The 21,682-nt window shown below is 35.0% G+C and overlaps 7 protein-coding genes across 7 annotated transcripts; 3 read left to right on the top strand and 4 right to left on the bottom strand. All coding sequences in view use genetic code 12, as the record gives it.

Moving 5' to 3' along the window:
* Window positions 1–1,107: 1,107 nt before the first annotated feature.
* On the top strand, window positions 1,108–2,493 carry OPY2 (Opy2p; the record flags this gene model as incomplete). Its single annotated transcript, XM_049406697.1, has 1 exon — window positions 1,108–2,493. The coding sequence occupies one exon, from the start codon at window positions 1,108–1,110 to the stop codon at window positions 2,491–2,493; it is 1,386 nt and encodes a 461-aa protein (XP_049263881.1).
* Window positions 2,494–4,621: 2,128 nt separating this feature from the next.
* TKL1 (transketolase) lies at window positions 4,622–6,655 on the top strand (the record flags this gene model as incomplete). Its single annotated transcript, XM_049406698.1, has 1 exon — window positions 4,622–6,655. One exon carries the CDS (start codon window positions 4,622–4,624, stop codon window positions 6,653–6,655), a length of 2,034 nt encoding a protein of 677 aa, XP_049263882.1.
* Window positions 6,656–6,919: 264 nt separating this feature from the next.
* On the bottom strand, window positions 6,920–7,966 carry J8A68_002900 (zinc-dependent alcohol dehydrogenase; the record flags this gene model as incomplete). The annotated part of the gene is made up of 1 exon (XM_049406699.1): window positions 6,920–7,966. One exon carries the CDS (start codon window positions 7,964–7,966, stop codon window positions 6,920–6,922), a length of 1,047 nt encoding a protein of 348 aa, XP_049263883.1.
* Window positions 7,967–9,547: 1,581 nt separating this feature from the next.
* Window positions 9,548–10,594, bottom strand: J8A68_002901 (zinc-dependent alcohol dehydrogenase; the record flags this gene model as incomplete). The annotated part of the gene is made up of 1 exon (XM_049406700.1): window positions 9,548–10,594. The coding sequence occupies one exon, from the start codon at window positions 10,592–10,594 to the stop codon at window positions 9,548–9,550; it is 1,047 nt and encodes a 348-aa protein (XP_049263884.1).
* Window positions 10,595–11,455: 861 nt separating this feature from the next.
* On the bottom strand, window positions 11,456–11,938 carry J8A68_002902 (uncharacterized protein; the record flags this gene model as incomplete). Its single annotated transcript, XM_049406701.1, has 1 exon — window positions 11,456–11,938. The coding sequence occupies one exon, from the start codon at window positions 11,936–11,938 to the stop codon at window positions 11,456–11,458; it is 483 nt and encodes a 160-aa protein (XP_049263885.1).
* Window positions 11,939–14,411: 2,473 nt separating this feature from the next.
* OLE1 (stearoyl-CoA 9-desaturase) lies at window positions 14,412–15,866 on the bottom strand (the record flags this gene model as incomplete). Its single annotated transcript, XM_049406702.1, has 1 exon — window positions 14,412–15,866. The coding sequence occupies one exon, from the start codon at window positions 15,864–15,866 to the stop codon at window positions 14,412–14,414; it is 1,455 nt and encodes a 484-aa protein (XP_049263886.1).
* Window positions 15,867–19,492: 3,626 nt separating this feature from the next.
* SDS24 (Sds24p) lies at window positions 19,493–21,121 on the top strand (the record flags this gene model as incomplete). Its single annotated transcript, XM_049406703.1, has 1 exon — window positions 19,493–21,121. The coding sequence occupies one exon, from the start codon at window positions 19,493–19,495 to the stop codon at window positions 21,119–21,121; it is 1,629 nt and encodes a 542-aa protein (XP_049263887.1).
* Between the last annotated feature and the right edge of the window lie 561 nt (window positions 21,122–21,682).

Consider the following 21,682-nt stretch of genomic DNA (forward strand, 5'->3'; position numbering starts at 1 on the left):
AAAAAATAACTGTCCTTGTAGCCATGTTTAATTACACTTACTTAACCAAGAACCAATCAGGTCTATGTTTTATATTCTGATGTTTGATATTGTCCATGTGGTTGTAATTCTAGTTCTTTTCAGTTTCAAATGAACTGAATTGAAATTGTATTTTGTACAATTGTTGCTATGAGATCTACCCCTTGCGTTGTCAATACACACTTCCTCCTATTAGTATCATAATAGGATGATTCTCTACGAAAGGTGAATTGAAGCGTTGTTGTAAGAGACCGAAAGAGATTCCACATCACCAACTTGCAAAATACAAAATTCACCTCAAGCAGACAAGAAATAATGTAGACGTTTTAATGACTTCAAAAGTTTGTTGATCCAGATCAAAAAGTGGCCGATGACGATGACGATGATGAAGAAGAAGAATATAAAGATGACGAAGTTGTAAGTAATACAATCAAAGAACAATAAAGCTATTGATGATTATCTTTCAAATTTGGAAAGGGCTTTTTATGCGGTGGATCTTAAGTTTCTGTAATTAAGAAAACGAGCGCAAGTAATTTTGTAATTCGGTTACTACGTACAAATGAACGAAGATCCCAGATTTCCTCTAACAAAAATCAGTCGTCCAACTGATCCTATTAGTGTCATTTTTGTGTTTTTGTGTTGTAAAGGTCTTTGGAAAGGGGATGACGTAGTGAACTGGGAGTGAATGAGTGAGAGAGAGTCTAGATCATTTGTGGCCAGGTACAATCTAAACCAAACAATAAAAAAAATAGAAGGCGAGGTTTTAAATCAAAAAATATTTAAAAAATAAAAAAACTTAAAAAAAAAATCTTTTCGTGTATTAAAAAAAAAAAAAATGAATTAAATTAAAAAAAATGTCTCCTCCCTTTTTTTTTCTCTCTATTTATAAAATGTGAAACATTCTTCTCCTTCTTCTGCATTTTTAAACAAATCGATTTTCTTAGGGGTTTTCTTAAATCACAACATTTACTTTATTTATATATTAGATACTATTCCCACAAATCACGATCTAACACCAAAGCCAAAAACAACATCATCAGTATATTCCCCCCCAACTACCACCACCACCACAGATAATCATAAGTTATCATGCCACACGTAAATGCATTTGAATCAATACGGAGTCTACTACCACGAGATGACAGCACTTGTATAGACACTTCTACATGTCCTGTAGGAGTATGTCCCACATGTAAAGATGGTTTTGAATGTACACTAATAGCTCCTACTTGTTCGGACTGTCCCTACTATACATGTATTTCAGTTCTGCCAACCAGTCGTCAAATACCAGTTGGTGCAATAGTAGGAGGAGTTCTTGGTGGGTTAGCCTTAATAGCTATAGTTGGACTTATTGCATATTATTTCCTTATCTATAAGAAAAAATCAAAACTTCTGTTGGATTCAGTAGAAGAAGATTTAACAAGTGATGAAATTTCCTTATCAAAATTATCAGGTGGAGAAGTTGTTTCACCTACAGCTGTAAGTTTCAATCTGGGTAATGAACCGGGACTACATCCACCAAATACAAGAAAATCAGGTAATAAAAGAGCATCTGTATATGACTCATTCACAAAACCTGGCGCAATCAAAAATAAAGGTAGAAACGTACAAGCTGAACAAAGACGGGCAAGACAAGAACAAATCATCTCACAAGCTAATAGACAATTAAGACAACAACAAGGAAATAAAGTATATGGAGATTGGAATCGTAATTCAGTGGCAACCTCAATATCTACAACCAATGCATCGAATATATTACCTATTGCATATATCCCCGGTGTTACTGTGCGTCCAACTAAGAACAACACCCGTTCAGTCTATTCTTATGAAACAGACTCGGTATTTTCGGATTTGAATACTATTGAAAACGCGTCAATTATTGGTGATGTCGCAACCGCAAATAGAATGGCCTTGGAAACATCGCAAGGAGGAGCTCAAGCCACAATGACTGCAATCAAAGCACAACCTAAATTAGTCAATGTGGATAGGATTGACGAAGATGATGAATATGAGGATGATGACGATGACGATCTTCTCGATGACGATGACGATGAATACCAAGACATGCAAGAACGATTTGCGTCTTCTGATAAATTAGTAACACCAACAGCCGAATCATTCACTACTGCCAATAAAGAAATGATAATCAATCCAAATGAATCTGGACATGAAAGTGAAGATGATGATTCGGATGTGGATTCAGATATAGGTGAAATCACCCGTGCTACATCTGTAAAAAGAGAGAAACCAGTGCTTAGAAAAGTCCGTCCTCAATCAGGTGCTGCCGAAGAACAACAAGTCATAGTGGATATGAATCAACTGGGAATCCCATTGGAATTTCTTGATTCTAAAGATGAGGACACTCGTGGGTCATTTATATTTGATGTGGAATTTGATCATGAAAAACCACAGATGGGAGATCTGAAGTTACGGGAATCAACAAATGGTGCATCGAGTCCATTTGCTGACCCATAGGTTATGTTAGGTATTTTATTTTATTTTAGATGTGTAGAAATGTATGGATATTATTTTTGTTACGAACAGATAACAGTAATCATGTTCTTTTCGGATCTAGATACAAAAATCAGATCAAAGTCAAGAAAACCTCTCTCCGATAATGCTTACGTTATTTGCATTAGCAGCAGTATCATTAGAAATCTGCTTAAGCTGTTAGTGGCCTCTGGTAAGAATGTTCGAAGCAATTGTTGCAAGATCGACATGCCTGGTTGCCGTTGGCGAGATCTATACAACGAGAGCTTTGGACAAGTGAGGCACGGCCAATACTAAACCCAAACTCTCATTGTATCAATAGAGTGCTGACGGGGAGTAACCTGCTTGACTTGTTCCGAAATATTCGATCCCTGAAAGAACCAAGCAAGTCAGTCCTCGTCAACACTATTTATTAAATGGCAGCAATAAATACCAATTAAACTGGTAGCGCAGTCCCAATAAGTAAATGGAAATGCGAAAATCGGCTGCCAAGTTTTGACAAACTGCTGCAAAAAAAAAACCTTGTTGTAAGTTTACAGTGCCATAGTTTGGATTGATCCTCTATGAGGCTATCAGTATAACATTATAGCATAGAAATTAGACTGTGTCTATCATTTTACCAACCTCAACCCATTTGATGGCAATTTTTGATATTGTTGGCATTTGGCCAACGCTAATAGTTGTTGGAAAACTCTATGTAGGAAGCTTCATAACCTTCCATGAGTTAGGCATTAGTCAGAAGTCGGTTAATCTCAGATAATTACACAAATTGAAAGAATATACCAGATTGCAGAGCTTGATGATTGCTAAACTAGGTTCAATATGATGTTAAAATCATTCTACCGTGGATAGACAAAGTGCATTCAAAAACACAGCTAATCACAGGGAACATGCTGCCATACACCATTCGAGAACTACAAGACAATGATTGGACACAAAAAGGATACATACTTACATGTGTTAGACGTGGCAGAAGACGTTGGTTATTGTTCCTTTATCGGTGTTGGTTCCGACGTTTTCAATTGTTCCGGAAAAAATAAGCTTTTGAAGTCTTTCCGGTCAAAAATTTCATTTCTTCCATAATGAAGGTTTCATTTGGGAAGACAAGTCCGATACAGGAAGATCACCAATATTAGCGAGAATAATTATTGTACGCCACTCCATGAATAACACTTTTCCAATTAATTACCAATACAAAATTATTATACCTTTGTAAGTGGGGTAGATTACGAAAAAAAAAAAATCCGAAATTATTATTATGTGTGTGTTAATCACTTTGATTGTTCTATTCTTCAATTAATAATGCCTGAGAAAATTTCACAAAAACAAAAAAAACACGGAGGACCCAGGGCCCTAGTCACAATCATATTTTACTAGAGATTTAGAGAAGAAGATTCTCGACCCTTATCAATTTATGACATCTATATTAGTAAGCTCATCATATATTCAAGCCATATATCAGATCTAATCCTTACAAATCTGATTGAGAATAGAAACATTACAGAAACAGCCTTTTGTGTTAATGCCTCATCACTAAACACTGTTTTTGTATTTGTAAAATGTGGTTAATCTTTTCGTTTTATTCTTTTTAAAAACGTTGGGATGGAAGTTGAATCCTTAAGATATTTTTGTTGGCGGGGGATGAGGAAGGTGGAAATCTACATTCGAGGGTGCATTGGTATTGAAACAAATCACGTGACTCCCATACAAAAGACAACCGGAAGTACCCTCGACTTTGATGACAATTAAATTTTGAAAAATAAAAACGTTGGAATTTTTCTTTTTTAATTTTATTTTTTTAATTTTGTCCATTTCCGAAGAATTGTAAGCAAAAATCTCAAAATCACAAAATTTTTCACCAAAAAAAAACTACTGAGATCCCTGACCTTAATGTGTATAAATAAAGTTGAAAACTCCCGATTAATTGTTCATCATTTCAATCCAAAAAATTCTTTCTTTTTCTTTTCTTTTGTTCTTTAGCTTAATTTTTATTCTCTATTCAAACCAATTCCGTAACTCAATTGACATTCCGATTGAATCATTAAGGATTAAAATACCAAATACCCAATAGAAAATTTTAAATTTAAGAACTACATATACAAATATTCGAAAAATGTCTTCAATTGATCAAAAAGCTGTCAGCACTATCAGATTATTAGCTGTTGATGCCGTTGCCGCTGCCAACTCCGGTCATCCAGGTGCTCCATTAGGTTTAGCTCCTGCTGCCCATGTTCTTTGGTCTAACATGAAATTCAACCCAAGAGACACCAAATGGATTAACAGAGATAGATTTGTTTTATCTAACGGTCACGCTTGTGCTTTATTATACTCCTTATTAGTCCTTTTCAAATACGACTTAACCGTCGAAGACTTGAAGCAATTCAGACAATTAGGTTCCAAGACCCCAGGTCATCCAGAAGTCTTAGATGTTCCAGGTGTTGAAGTTACCACTGGTCCATTGGGTCAAGGTATTGCTAACGGTGTTGGTTTAGCCATTGCTCAAAAACAATTCGCTGCTACTTACAACAAGCCAGATATTACCATTTCTGACTCTTATACCTACGTTTTCATGGGTGATGGTTGTTTGATGGAAGGTGTTTCCGGTGAAGCTTCTTCTTTAGCTGGTCACTTGAAATTAAACAACTTGATTGCTTTCTGGGATGACAACAAGATCTCCATTGATGGTGATACCGAAGTTTCTTTCGATGAAGATGTCGTTGCTAGATACAGAGCTTACGGTTGGAACATTGTTGAAGTTGCTGATGCTAACACTGACTTACAAGCCATTTCTAACGCTATCGAAGAAGCTAAGAAATGTCAAGACAAGCCAACTTTAATCAGATTAGTCACCACTATTGGTTTCGGTTCTTTAGCTGCTGGTACACACGGTGTCCACGGTGCTCCATTAAAGGCTGATGATATCAAACAATTAAAGGCCAAATGGGGTTTCAACCCAGAAAAAAGCTTCGCTATCCCAGAAGAAGTTGAACAATTCTACGACTCTAAGATTGCTGAAAACCAAAAGGTCTACAGACAATGGCAAGCTACTTTCGAATCTTACAAGCAAAAGTATCCAAAGGAAGGTGCTGAACTCCAAAGAAGATTAGATGGTAAATTACCAGAAGGTTGGAAGGAAGCTTTACCAAGATTCACCCCACAAGACAAGGCTGTTGCCACCAGAAAGTTATCCGAAGGTGTCATTGAAGCCTTATCTCCAATCATTCCAGAATTCATTGGTGGTTCTGCTGATTTAACCCCATCTAACTTAACCAGAGCTACTGGTGCTGTTGATTTCCAACCTCCTTCTTCCGGTTTAGGTGACTACTCTGGTAGATACATCAGATACGGTGTTAGAGAACACGGTATGGGTGCCATCATGAACGGTATTGCCGCTTTCGGTGCTAACTACAAGAACTACGGTGGTACTTTCTTAAACTTCGTTTCTTACGCTGCTGGTGCCGTCAGATTATCTGCTTTATCTCACCACCCAATCACTTGGGTTGCTACCCACGATTCTATTGGTTTAGGTGAAGATGGTCCAACCCATCAACCTATTGAAACCTTAGCTCACTTCAGAGCTATGCCAAATGTTTCTGTTTGGAGACCAGCTGATGGTAATGAAACTTCTGCTGCTTACTTATCTGCCATTGAATCTACTTCCCATCCAACTATTATTGCTTTAACCAGACAAAACTTACCACAATTAGAAGGTTCTTCTATCGAAAATGCTTCAAAGGGTGGTTACACTCTTATCAAGCAAGATAAACCAGAAGTTATCATTGTTGCTTCCGGTTCCGAAGTTTCTATCTCTGTTGAAGCTGCTAAGAGATTAGAATCTGAAGGTGTTAAGGCTAATGTTGTTTCTATCCCAGATTTCTTCACTTTCGACAAACAATCCCTTGACTATAAATTATCTGTCTTACCAGATGGTGTCCCAATCATGTCTGTTGAAGTCATGTCTACTTACGGTTGGTCTAAATACTCCCATGAACAATTCGGTTTAAACAGATTCGGTGCTTCCGGTAAGGCTCCAGAAATTTACAAATACTTCGAATTCACTGCTGAAGGTGTTGCTGGCAGAGCTGCTAAGACTATCGAATTCTACAAGGGTAAGTCTGTCTTCTCTCCATTAAACACTGCTTTCTAAATTTGATTATTTATAGGATTTTGTATATGGATGTTCTTTTAGGTATTTTAATATTAAAAAAAATTTAATGATAATAAAAAACGTTTTAAATTGTAGTTTTTCTCTCTAGTTGGATCTGATTGAATGCATCATTCGTTTTAAATTTAGTTCGTCTCTCTGGATCTGATTGAATGCATCATTTATTGTATAAACATATAAAAATCAGAGAACAAAGTTGTTATAAACAAACCATAGAAAAGAGGATACATCTACTTAAAAGTCAGTCTACTTTGAGGTGTCAAGAACGTATCTACCCAAAATCTTTCCTTCTTCCATTAACTTGTAGACCCCTGGTAATTCACTTAAACCAACAATCTTGATTGGACACTTAACTAATCCACGGCAGAACATATCCATAGCTTCAAAGGTATCAGCTCTGTTTCCAACATATGAAGCTCTGACTTCGATAGTTCTAAAAACGGAATCAAAGACAGGAACATTAATTGAGGCATCTTGTGGTAAACCAACAAGGACAACTACACCCTTCTTTCTAACAAGTTCAACGGATTGTTGCATAGCAGCAGGGGAGACCGAAACGTTAATGATTGCATGGAGACCACCATCAGTAATCTTCTTAACTGCGGCAACGACATCCTTTTCAGCTTTAACATCAACATAAGCTTCTGCACCCATAGACTTGGCGAATTCTCCCTTTTCTGCTCCGACATCAAGACCGACAACTCTCATTCCCATAACTTTAGCGTACTGGACAGCAAGGGAACCTAAACCACCAGCAGCACCAGAAATACCGATCCAGTCACCTGCCTTACACCCAGAAGTCTTAATGGCTTTGTAAACAGTGACACCAGCACATAAAATTGGTGCAGCTCCTGCCAAATCAGTACCTGCTGGAATTCTGGCAGCTTGAACTGCATCTGCAGTAGCATATTGTTGGAATGAACCATCATGGGTATATCCTGATAATACTGCGTCATCACAATTTGGTTCATCAGTATGGTTACAGTATTGACAGTTTAAACAAGAACCATTCAACCACTTGACACCGGCATAATCACCAATTTTCCAACCTTTGACGTTTTCACCCATGGCTACGACAACACCGGCACCTTCATGACCACCAACTAATGGTAATTTGGTTGGTACTGGCCAGTCACCCTTCCATGCGTGTAAATCAGTGTGACAGACACCTGAGTATTTGACGTTGATCAATAATTCATGAGGAGCTGGTTTTGGGACTGGAATGTCCTTGTAAAGCAATGGACCACCGTTGGTTTCGAAAATAACAGCTTTTTGAGTTTTTGGGATAGACATTTTTGAAAATAAATAAAGTTTTTTAAGTTGTTTGTAGTTTCAAGATATGTGAGTTGATAGATCTTGGTTGATAACCAGAAAGTAAGATTGGAATTGAAACCATGGGAATCTACCTCCTTTTATATTGGAAATCTTCCTATGGTTAGAAGTGAGGAGAAGGGAGTTCATGCATCTTCTTTCAATTGGTGGAGTTTGGATTAAGGTTTTAGATGGTAATGTCTTAAACAATAGTTTAAGACAAGGAAAATTCTATCAATCAAAGAATAAACTAGTAATTTCTGCAACTCACTCGGACCTAGGAACAAACAACTCAAGGAAGATTTCATCAAAAGTCCGAGTCAACTTAATGTTCCATTCGATCGAGTTTAGAATCACCGATAAAAATAAATGGAGCGGGACAATCAATTGTGGCTCTAAAGCCCGCATGGTTTTGAAAGCTAATTTTTCAACGTGTCGCGGAAGTCTATTTCAATAATAAATTTCAATTTTCCCAGGGCTACTGGTGAACATGAATATTTTTCCTACGGCTATTGGTGAAAATGAATATTTACTCCAACAATTACTAACGATTGGCTCAAAATAACTTGGGCAATCTGTTCGTGTAACAAAATTCTTGTTTATTTAGCGCCAAGTATATTTGTGCCTGGTTCCCCAGATTTTTGATCGGGGGTTATAAGACAGGAGCGGTCTTAGGAGCGGGCCCCCACCAAAAAAAATAATCTCTCACTAATTTGCCCGAAACCTTACTTTTTTAAATTCAGGAGGGGATCTTAAGTCCTAATATAATTGTTTAATTAATTCCCCCTATTATTGACATAAAGCGAAATTGAGAAATATCGTATGATTGGACCAAGGCTTAATATTATTCGGCAAAGTGTCCCACTAGATAACAATTCCGCAATTCTTTGTTATTTATGAACGGGATTTGCTCTTTGCTCCACTTATAGTTGACTTTCGCCGGAATTGCGTAGTTTAAGAAAACATCCTCTTCATTAAACAGTTCACTTATAATCATCCAGTAACATACCAATCATTGACTCGGAGTATCCTTATGAAAATCGTTTTGACAGGAAAACCGTTCCGTGTTCGACAGTCCAGATCTCAAACACTGTGCTGCAAGATCAAGGAAGAAAATCCAAAATATATAAATAAACTTCAGTGAAAAGAAGATAACCACTAGGGTTCCGTTTCTCGCTTAATAATGAGATTTAATTCTGATTTGTAGGCAACACAATTTCTGACTAGATAAACAATAGAGTGGGACTCTCCCCCCTATCGATGGGATGTATTTGCTATACACAGAAACGTGTTCAGTATCCTTAAAACAACGCACCTAGACAAGTGTCTCAAGGCAGTCAATCACTAGTTTAATGTGGGGACTTTGGTCCAATTTAATCCAATCAGAAGATTGTATAGAAGTTGTTTCGAAAGAGTATTACAACACCAAGAGGATTTATTTCTTTAACATAGGAGTGTTATTGTATTGCTATATACTCCAACCTTCTTCAATTGTTAGCTATAAACTGGCTGCAAAAAAAGCGGTAAGAAATTAAACCACACCAAATCGGGCATCTAATCAGTTTACCTAGCTAAATCTACAACATATCTGCCCATAATCTTACCTTCTTCCATCAAGGAAAAGATTTCAGGCAATTCAGTTAAACCAGCCACTTTAATTGGACATTGAATTAAACCACGTGAGAACATATCAATAGCCTCTCTAGTATCCTTTCTATTTCCAACAGCAGAACCTCTGATCGTAATCGATCCAGCGACCGCTTGAAAAACAGAAACAGGAATGATTGCACCAGGTGGTAAACCAACAAGAACAACACTACCTTTAGGTCTAACAAGCAGGATAGATTGTTGCATTGCCTTTTCTGAAACTGAAACATTAATAACTGCATGAGCACCTCCTCCAGTCGCATTTCTAACAGCAGTAATTACATCTTTTTCTTTCATGAAATCGACATATACTTCCGCACCTAATGATTTCACAAATGCACCCTTTTCTTGTCCACAATCAATTCCAACAACTCTAAATCCCATGGCTTTGGCATATTGAATAGCAAGAGAACCCAATCCACCACCAGCACCGGAAACACAAACCCATTCACCCGCCTTTCTTTCAGCAGTTTTCAAAGCTTTGTAAGCAGTGACCCCAGCACACAAGATAGGTGCAACACTTGCCAAATCAACCCCTTGTGGGATTCTTGCAGCTTGAATAGCATCAGCAGTGGCATACTGTTGAAATGTTCCATCATGGGTATATCCCGAAATAACTTGTTTACCACAACATTGTTCATCTGTACTCTCACAATATTCACAAGTTAAACAAGTGCTATAGAGCCATTTAATACCTGCATGATCACCAATATTCCAACCTTCGACATTATCACCCATAGCGACGACTTCTCCAACTCCTTCGTGTCCACCGATTAATGGTAATTTGGTAGGTAATGTCCAATCTCCCTTCCAGGCGTGAAGGTCGGAATGACAAACTCCAGAATATTTCATCCGGAGTAAAAGATCATTTGGACCTGGTTCTGGGACCGGGACGTCTTTGTAAAGCAATGGCCCACCATGAGTTTCAAAAACAACGGCTTTTTGGGTTTCGGGAATATTCATGATGATTAAGGATAGTAAAGATTGAGTAGATTTATCTGAATAGTGAAATCTAACATTGAATATAGAGAAGGAGAATTTCTCGTCCCTTTATATACTTGGAGTTAAGACACCAGGATCAACCAGCCCCCTATATTCACGACATAATGGGGTAGATGTGTTGTTGATTGTTTTCTACCCCTCCAAATGCTTGCTGATCTTGTCAATAATTATATGAAAGTGCAACGAATTCTAGTTTTATTTAGTCTTCCTTTTACCACGATATATATTGGGTATACAACTTCTTGATATTGAATCAACCATGTCAATGTGCTCCCTACTAGACTTCTATGGTAAGTTCTTCAATCTTCTAGAGAAAAACTCTTTAGAATCCGGGGAAAAATGATAGAGATTCTTTGTTCAGGGAATTTAGTTTTCTTGCATTATAATCAGGGGTAAACACACGGAGAATTTTCAACGATATCCGCAGCACCAAACAATTGGTCAGTATGCTAGTTCGTGGACAGTTGAGCTTCCCTTGTGGAAACAATAGGGCAATGTTGAATTAGTTGTTTCTCAAAGGGGGTAAGTTTTTTTCCGATCTAAGCTTATATTGTTGATTCCAGAACAAGAGACAATATTTGCTTGGGGTCAGTTCTGGAAAGTTTGTTTTCGAGTTTTGAACTTTGATTTATAACCGAAGAACATCTTCCCCCAATAATATTCATGCCAGAATATTAGTAAGATTACTAATTTATTTGATCAAGGAACTACAAAAGAAGCCACGTCGCGGCCCAAGTCATACATATCGTTTTTCACATTAAACTCTATTAAATTTTCTTATCCAATCGTAATTAATTACAAAAAAAAACCTATACAAGTCTTCTAATAACCAAGTAATCTTGGGTCCCATTTATCATTCTGAATAAATTCAATCAAAGTTTTCGAACCCGTTTGTAATAAAGGATGACCACTGACAATAACCAAAAACTTTTCTAATCCTTGTCTACGTTTTTCAATATTCAAATCATTAAATTTATTAGAATTCAATAATATCTTCCCGGGTAATGGCGGAATAATGACCCGAGTAGTTTCTTGTTCTAATCTTTTCCTAAATGCTACAAAATCACTATATCTTCTTCTGACTCGACTATGTCTCTTTTTGAACGCTGGGATGTTTGTTCGACAAACAATTTCATAATCGGTATATAAATCTACTCCACCATATCCACCATGAGTTATGGGGTTTCGTACTTCTATTTCGAGGAAGTTTTCGGGTTCGCCGTATATTTCGTCAAATGATTGTTGTTTGTGTTTGGGGGGACTGGTGTTGATTATATCACTGATTGGTTGGAATGGTCTTGACATGGTTAATTTTCAATGTTGAAGTTAAAAAAATAAACTGTAAAATGCAAACTTGTATTACGGATATATCTTTTTCTATCTATTCTAATACTACTGCCTATGGTATCGCAGTCTTTATTTCGATAGATCGGCTTTCAAGAAGGATGGGTTTATATTGGTTGGAAGTTGGGGTTGTTGTCAAACCCATCCAGCCATCAATTTTTTTTGGTCATACTAAATTACTGATTGCCAATATGCAGGCACAAAAAATCTTGATGTATGATAGAATCGCCTTGGAATGTGGGTGAATTTTTTTGAAACCAATTCTCCTAACTGAGTTTAAAAAAGATTTGAAGATTTAACATGAGATAGAATAGTTTCAATAATAGATACCTAGATAAATGAATATTACCAAATGGCTCAAATGGCCAATACCTCTCACAGAAATAGATTCATTGAAATTGTCCGTTGGCTCATATTTCATTATTCTTCTGTCTTCAATACAAATACTCTTAGAGTGGAAGACCCAAAGATATCACATATTTGTGATTTAGTTAACGGTTCCCCCTTCTTTAAGTTGTAGAGAGCTACCAAGTATGGTTTTGTTCTTCCAATAGAATGTCATTAATTTATATTACTACTCTCACAAATATTATTTTTTAAGCAGATTTTAGCCGAATGGAACTAAAATGAAAAAAGAAACACAATAGGTACAATTCTGAAATTGGAATTGAAATTCTCAATCCCACCTTATGTTCAGTTAAATGTCAATTGAGAGCTGGGCAGCACAGGGAATTGACAGTAAATGAAGAAGCCAAAAGGAAGAATTGACGGATACAAACAGGGAGTGCACAATTTCCAATAGTTATTCTTGTATTTCATCTAATAAATACATAATCTGTATATTAACTTGAGCTCTAAACAATAAAAAACATTAATCTACATAACCATTAAACCAGCAATGATCACTCTCATAAAACTGTATCTCTTATTTAAAGATAAAAAAGGTTAATATCAGGAGCGTTATGCAATTTATTACTAACAGCTATCCAAGCATGTGGCCATCCAAAGAAAAAAGCCATCCCACCTGCCCAAACTCCGAGATATGGGACACGACTGGCAAATATTTTTCCATATGTTAATCTTGGAAGTTTATTAGCGGCTAATCTAATTGCGGTTGGATGCATTGTATGTGTGTGTATAGTTGGGATTATATAAGGAATTATGTAAAAATCTCTTATTGAAAGAAAAAGAAGAAAAAACCGAGAGATAGGATTGGGGGAATGGTGGGTATTTATATACAACGGGTTGCATTTCGTGTCAAAAGGGGGATTGAAAATTAAACTTTCATCCAAGAATGCATGGCAAAGTTCCACTGTGCGGGAATTTGAATTTTTGGGGATTCGTTAGGTTGCATTTCTAATAATCAGTCGATTTTCGAAGCCCAGAGCTGATGTGTTTTATTTTTTTTTCTTAAGTCTAAATTTGGGTGCAAATTCTAGAAGACAATAAAAAAAGTTTTGCGCAAATGGTTCGATTTTTTTTTGGTTCCGATTTAGTCCAACACGAACCCTACGAAATATAAATAGATTTTCCATTAAAACGAACTAATATCCACATAAACCCCATGGGATATTGAAAAGACTTTAATTAATTTAAGTAAGTCAATGCCTCATAAAGGGGGATTTGGATATTTTCCGGATGTGAATTATATTGGTATTGCTTACATGTAATAGTACAGTGGAGACTGAAATTTTAGAACGGCTGCATTTCAAAGTCCGACATCTTCCTTTCCATGGTTACGTATTTTTGTTTATTTTACGGAATCAAAGATTTTATAAAATAATTATCTGGCGATTTTTATGGAAGCTTTACATTGTAATAATACATAAACAATGGAAACCCATTGAGTCTTGTCAGGTCATATTTCATGTCAGTTCTGCAATCGTTGATATACTTTATGCTAATGAAAGGAACTTCCGTGGAGTTATTGCCGGTCGGGAAGAGCGAATATAGTAAAACCGGCTATAGGCATTTTTGTTAATAATTATAATAACGGAGTGAATACTCTTGTGTCGCTATTCTGTTAACGAATTAGTTGTATAGTTTTGAATCTGTACTGCTTTAATAAACAATTGTACTTTTCTTAACTAGATATTATATAATTTACTTATTCGTGAACCTAGTCACTTATAATGATAAATGTAATATAATATTAAATATAAAATATAAATAGTTGATTCGTTCGTGTTCTAAAAGAATATCTAAAGAATAAAGAAGTACGGAATATAATGTTGTTTATATATCACGAATCCCTTTTACTACGGCCACATTTATACGATTAACTACAAGATCAACTACAACTTAAATTTCAAAAATAATTTAACCTTAAATAAAACTATATATTTATAAAATTCTAAAACACAAAAAACGAAAAAACTGAAAAAAAACATTACATATATAAACAAAATCTCAGCTAGAGAAGAAAAGACTTACTCTAACTTTGTTTTTCCTTGTCCATCATTTCTTGTTGTAAGGCAAAAGTGTTTGCATTAATATCACCATCTTGAACCACAGCAACTCTCATGGTAGCCAATAAATTATGAGCAGCATTAGAATGAGCATAAACAGCCCCATTGAAAGCCTTGGTGGCATCTTTACCTAAAGAAGCTCTAACTAAAGCTTGACCACCTGGATGTTCTTTAATGAAGTTCTTAACATTATGAATTATACCAGAAACAATTAATAAACCTTCTTTCTTAGCTCTAGTATTAAATTCTTCTCTTGTCCAAACAGGTAAATTATCAACAGGAGTACCCCAATTTAATTTAGATTTCATTCTATCTAATTTCTTTTGTTGTTGTTGAATTAAACCTTGTTCAATTGCATTTTGAGAGAATTTCTTTAAATTCCAAGCTAATCCTAATTTTGATAAAATAAAAATAGCAATTTTAGTTGGATCATATTGGTACCATTTTAAAGCATTTCTATAATCAGATGGGAATTCATGATGGAAATTATGATAACCTTCACCAAAAGTGACAAAAGCAGTCAAGACATGATCACGAGGAGTTCTTCTATCATCAAATGGTTGAACACCAATCCAATGAGCTAAAGAATTAACACAGAAAGTAGCTTGTTGAATAAAGAAACATTTCAAAATACCAGCATAAATCAATCCACCATAATAATCACCCCATAATAATCCAGCAACAAGACTTGGGAAAATAAATCCCGAGAATAACATAATAGTTAAATAATGTCTATGTTGGAAAGTAACAACCCAATCAGCAGCTAAATCAGAAATATCAGCTCTGGCTCTATTCTTTGGATTTGGTTTAGTTAACATCCAACCCATATGAGAGAACCAGAAACCTCTTCTAGCATCATAAGGATCTCTTGAAGTATCAGTATATCTATGATGAATACGATGGGAATGACTCCACCATTTAATAGAACCTTCAATAGCACCGGCACCAAAAAAGGCAAAGAATAAACGAACTGGTAATGCAGCATCATAAGACTTATGAGAATATAAACGATGATAACCAGCAGTAATAGAAACACCACTGAAAACATACATCATAAATGCTAAACCCATGGTTTTTAATTGTGGAGGATTAAAAATTGCCGAATAAACACCAAAAGCAGGAATAGCACAAACTAATATGAAATTTAACCAATTAATATGTTGATAGAAATTTCCAATAGTCCAAGGTTGTTCAGAAATATGTTTCCTAGTGGCATATTTTTGTTTTTCTCGTTCATCTTTTTCTGCCAAAGTTTCCATTGAATCTTGAGTAATTTGTTCTGCAGTGACTTTAACCATATCAGCAGTACCCATTAATTTACCACCCAAACCAGCAGCCACAATTCTTGGGACTTTCTTGTTGGTACCTGCAGCAATAGCATTAAGGGCAGTAATGTCGACAGTATCTAATTGTTCAGACATTATTATGTGTTATGTGTAAACTTGTTGTAAAATATAAAAAAGCAAATAAAGATAAGTTGAAGATGATGTTGTAAAAATAGGTGGTAGTGTGTGTGTGTGTTTGTGGTTGGTGAGGTTTGAGATTTTATTTATTGATGGGTATTTGTTGAAAGGTGATGATCTAAAGGGATAAAGAATAACATGTAAAAATTTATAAAGAAAAGGAGAGAGATTAAATTAAATATTTATATTTAACAGTTTTTGAAAATTTTTATTAATTAAATTAATTAAAAAAATAATTTTTATTATTATGTGGTCCCAAAAAAAAAAAAAGAAATATCACTAACAAATTTGTTGGGTAGTTTCGTATTTTCAATATATGCAGGATGATCCAATAATCTAAATCTAACCACATTCCAATTCAATCAAACAAGATATGACGAAAGATTTCAACCAGAATTGAATAGCTATAATTACTGTATTAAGTAATTGGGATTCCTTGACTTTCCTAATCAGTATCTAAGTGGAAATGATAACCCCCTTGAACAGCAATCAATTGGTTTATCTTTTGCCTTCATCAATTATTTTTAATCAAATGAATTATTTTTTAGCTTAAATCCGCCATGCAACCTATTTCTTTCTTTTTGCAGTAAAATTTTCTTAGACCCTCGGAGATTATCGTTTTTGGTCCATTGTTTCTCCTTATGTCTCCCTTTGTCTCCTTTGTTTTTGTCTCTTGTATTGTCAACGGTTAAACTAAAAAAAAATGTTGAATAAAATTTATTAGCCATTTTTGACAATAAGTACACGACCTATAGATTCTGTACTATTATTTTTACCAACAATACAAAACAATGTACAATCAGTTGACAGGATGAATCAATTTCAGGCCGAAAGGAGACGGCTATTCCAGGGCGAGTCTATTGATTGCTTTGAGTTTCAACATTGCTTTTACTTTTAGAACATTCTTCTGGAATTTGTCAACAGTCGATTTTTTAGACAAATCGTTATGCATACCCAAACATTTTTCAATTATGATGGGTTTGCAATCATCGTTCCACTTTTTCTGTCAAAAATAAAGAAAACTAGCGAGTATACACTGAACGACCGATTTATAATGTTTCAAGTAAAATTTAAAATACCCAGCCCAACAAACAAGAATCGTGCTTTATTTCTAGCCAACAACATGGATTTCATTTCCAATTAGTCTTCCACCTGACTGTTGTTATTCGATCAAAGAGATCGACCCATGATTTTTTTTGGGAGGGCCATTGATGAGTTTATCCGAATTCTGGGGAAAATTATTACCGCCTCTCTTTCTCTCGATCGCCAAGAATAATAATTCACAAATATATCGATACTAAAATCATATTGCCGGGAATATGATGTAAGATGGTACACTCCTGAATGAGTATGGATTAGTTCAATTGAAGCTAAGGAATGACCATAGACCATCACCACGACCGTACGATTTTCTTCCGGCTAAGGAATCATGCCCAGGACTGGTCGATGGAAGGGAGGCTTTGAAAACTGATAATCAAGAAATTCAAAAAGACATCATCACAAGCCGACTCTGGGAATGAAGACCGAGGTCAAACCTCCTTCGATAAGATTTTGATTTTTTTGTTGGTTTTCTACTTACAGAAGAAAGAATGTCACCGGGGAATTTACCAAACTGTTGTGGCGGCATCATTTCGAGGAGGAGGGGGAGGGGAACGGGATGGGATTGACAAAAGGCGAATATCGGAGTTTTGGAATTCTTTGGAAAAGGATGGAGTGACATGCTGTATAAGCTCTTAATTCAGAAGTATTACCCGTTAATCAAGTCATTATAATTTCAAAATATAATTAACTAAAATATCCAACCCCCGGGTTTCTTCCTAATTGGATTCGATGCTAGATCTGACCTAGCTTTCGATTAGAAATGGGGCTATCATCGTTTTGCATCAACTGCCATGGACGAGGAGACACTAGTATAATCATCCTTTATTCTATGATTGCAATATGTTCCTATCTTTTATTGCTTAGTTCTGATAGGAACGATTTTTTACTATATAGAGGTTACTTTCTTTCGGGGGGTCTACTGCAGAGTTTTTCCAACTGTTTCTAGTTTATTAAGCATTGAAGTAAAATAAATGACTGCAAAAATTTCATTCTTTTTTTATAAATAAATGATCCAAAAAATTATTTATTAATTAATTATGCAATTTTTCATTAATTACGCAATTTAAAAAGTCATTCATTTTAATTTGTAGGTCGACTAAATTTTAATTTTTTTTTCGAATGGAATTTTGCAGCTAAAAATTAATTTAATTAAAACAGAATGTTAGTACTTCAGAGTTTAATATTAAGCAATTAGATTACGTATTCAATTTATATTATCTCATCAACTCGATCTATACATCTTACAAAATATCATTACCAATTTATAGGTTTTCCACTCCAGAATTCGAATATATTTCGATGAATTTTTCCCGGAGATTTAATAAAATTTTTTAATTTTGTTTAGGCAGGCGCATAGACCCCCCTAATTCTTCAGAATTATAGATTTAACAAACAGGGTATACATAGAGTGCATGGGAAGACGATGTCCATATATGTACAAATAAAGTACCGTTCTACAAAGTTCTAGTATGTAGTTCATAGATCGTTCCTGAAATCAGAATCTGTCGGCTATTCTTACTCTTTCCAAATGAAGGATGAGAACCCCAGAATTAAAGGGGATGGAAGTATTTTGCTAGAATATACTATCCAAACTCATCCCCTAATAGTTATTGGCAATTCCATCCATGTCTTCTAGGCAGCTTCAAGGGATAAACTATATATGCAATTGTTTAGAGTAGAGCGAACGAAACAATAGATATCCCCAGTCATTCAATTGCAATTATGGGCTTTTTCCTTTGTTACTTTGTGATGTGTAACCCCGGAGGACACAAAATATAAAGACTACAAAGTCAATCGAAATGAAAGAAGAAGAAGAAGAGCAATCAATATGCAGAGAAGCAATTGGAAACGATTCGAAGGTTTAAGAAAGAGAAGTTTAAAGCTGTATAAACCCTGTATATAAAACTCTATGGTCATAATAAGCTTATTTTTTTATTTGGAATGATTTTGTTAACTGATTTCTTTGTTAAACAAATTTGTGGATTTTTTTTTCTGCTTCTTCTCCTTTTCTTTCCACTGTTTCCTTCTTTGTCCTTCTTCTTCTTATTTCGGTCTTTAAGTCAGTCAATCTCTTTTTTTACCTCAAATCTTTAAAAATTCTCCCATTTTTTTTAATTTTTCTTTATTTTTAAACAACCAATTGATCATTTGGAGAATTTCAACCAATTAACCAATTAAAACAGCAAGCTTACTTCCGTTACTAGCAGGCAGTAACAATTTGTTAAACTTTCCCCCCTTTTTTTAAAAAAAACCAGTCTCCAGAAACTCATACTCACGAAGTTTATACAGTAACCTTCCATCACCCCCTCCAATCCCATCGTACCATATTCCCCCACGGTTACATACACACAAAATACTTCAACTGATTCTCCAGACTTTCAATTAAAACACAACATAAAAAAATTAGACAACTTTTTCCACATCCGTTTAATATTAATTTATAGATAGACATCCCCCCCCCACAAACCAAAAAGATAGATATAATGGTCAACCCTCCATTTCCAAGACAAACACCAAACTCACCCCATCCCCCTCATTCATCATCCTCCAATCATGGATCACCCTCAACTGCCCATTCCCAACTTCATCACCATGCCACTCGTAAACCTTCAATTGTAGAGTTATTAAGTTCACCACCTCCATTACCTAATGATCAAGATGATTCAATTCATCATTTGAGTTTATCAAGAAATACCTCAATTAGTTCAAGAAGTTCTTCTCATTTAGGACAACCCCCACCCCTTGCCCATCTAGGGTCAGGATCAGTTGTTGGGAGTACAGCAATAATGGATTGGGGTGAGATTCCATTGAGTGAATTAACTGAATCTAATAAATTGATTAGTATTAGTAGTTCAGATTCGGTTCAAAGTGCTTTTGAAACTTTATTATCTCATAATTTAACTTCTGTACCTGTATCTATAAATCAAGAAGATCCAACTGATTTAAGGAATTGTTTAACATTTGATTATAGTGATTTAAATACTTATTTATTATTGATTATGAATAAAATCCCATTATCTGAATTATCAATTGATGAAATTGGTTCACCAACTGATGATATTGAAAAGAAACATGAAATTATTATTCAAACTATAAATAAAGCCAAAAAGGGTGAAGAAGTCCCAGTTGAATTTATTATTAAATTACATCCCAAAAATCCATTTATAAAATTTACTGAATCTGATTTATTATCAATAGTGATGGAAACTTTAGGTAATGGAGTTCATAGAATTGCAATTACTGATGAGTCAGGCGATAAGATTACTGGTATTTTATCACAGAGAAGATTAATTAGATATATGTGGGAAAATGCCAGAAGATTTCCATCTCTTGATTTTTATTTAACTTCAACATTACAAGATTTAAAAATTGGTTCAAATAATCCAATTACAATCTATGAAGATCAATTATTAATTGAAGCATTATTAAAAATGTTTAATGAACGAGTTTCATCATTAGCAGTAATTGATAGAACAAGATCACTTGTTGGGAATATTTCAATTGTTGATGTTAAAAATGTAACCAGTTCAAAAAATTCCCATTTATTATTTAAATCAGTATTGAATTTCGTTAGTTATAATTTATCTCAAAAGGGGATTGAAGAAGGACAAGATCAATTCCCAATTTTCCATGTAGATCAACAAAGTTCATTAGGTAGAGTGATTGCAAAATTAGTAGCTACTCAATCTCATAGATTATGGATTGTTGATAGTCGGAAACCTTCCGGATCAGGTACTCCATCTTCTTCCACATCCACCACCAATAATAATCATAATACACCAGTTACTGTTGAAGGGACATTAACCGCATCAGAAAAGAATTCAATCCCAACCACCCCCACTGAACAATCTTATGGATTCCCCGGGAAATTGATTGGAGTAGTTTCTTTAACTGATATATTGGGCTTATTTGCCACGTCAAAGGGTAAGAAAACAGATCCTCAATTTGCAAGAAATCAAAGAAGAAGAAGTTCAAGTTCTACAACCAGATCATCAATTGATAGTGGCAGTGGTGGTGATGGGAGTACTAGTGTAAGAGTTCATGGTGATACTAGTGAGATTTTTAGGAAATCTTATTGTAAACATGAAAATGTGTTTTCTTCTAAAGATTGATGATGATTGATGGGTGCTTGTTTTTAAGTATATGTTTTTTTTTTTTGGTTTTAACCACTACGACTAGTATCTTATATAGTTCTTTTCATTATATTCTTTACTTTTGTTTATCCTTTTTATCTTAGTTTATAATTATTATTATTTAATATATAAATATATTATTATTACAAATAGAATGAAGTTTTTGCAACCAATGAGATCACTCAAGTAGACCTTGTATGACACCTTTTCTTTTCCAGGTAGTACTGGAACTGAGTAATATCAGGTAAGAATTTGATTCAAATGAGTCAATATTAACTAGTATGATTTCTTTTAGCTAAAAATATTCATCATGATAAGCGTAGGGCACTCAATTGTTGGATCATTACGTGGTTATAATAAATTAATTGCATGACACAAAACTAACGTGATTTTTCCTCACTATGTGCTGCTAGGGATATCGCAAAATGACTGCAAAAACCTCAATTCGATTTCATATCAGAGAGATATCCCCTTATCTGGAATCAGAACCCTTCGGAATGACTCTAGCAGTGTCCGTTCTCTAATGTTTACAATTTATCA

This window comes from Hemisphaericaspora subhashii (assembly GCF_019202705.1).
Source record: "Hemisphaericaspora subhashii strain CBS 10753 chromosome Unknown scaffold13, whole genome shotgun sequence".
In the NCBI taxonomy this organism is placed as follows: domain Eukaryota; kingdom Fungi; phylum Ascomycota; class Pichiomycetes; order Serinales; family Debaryomycetaceae; genus Hemisphaericaspora; species Hemisphaericaspora subhashii.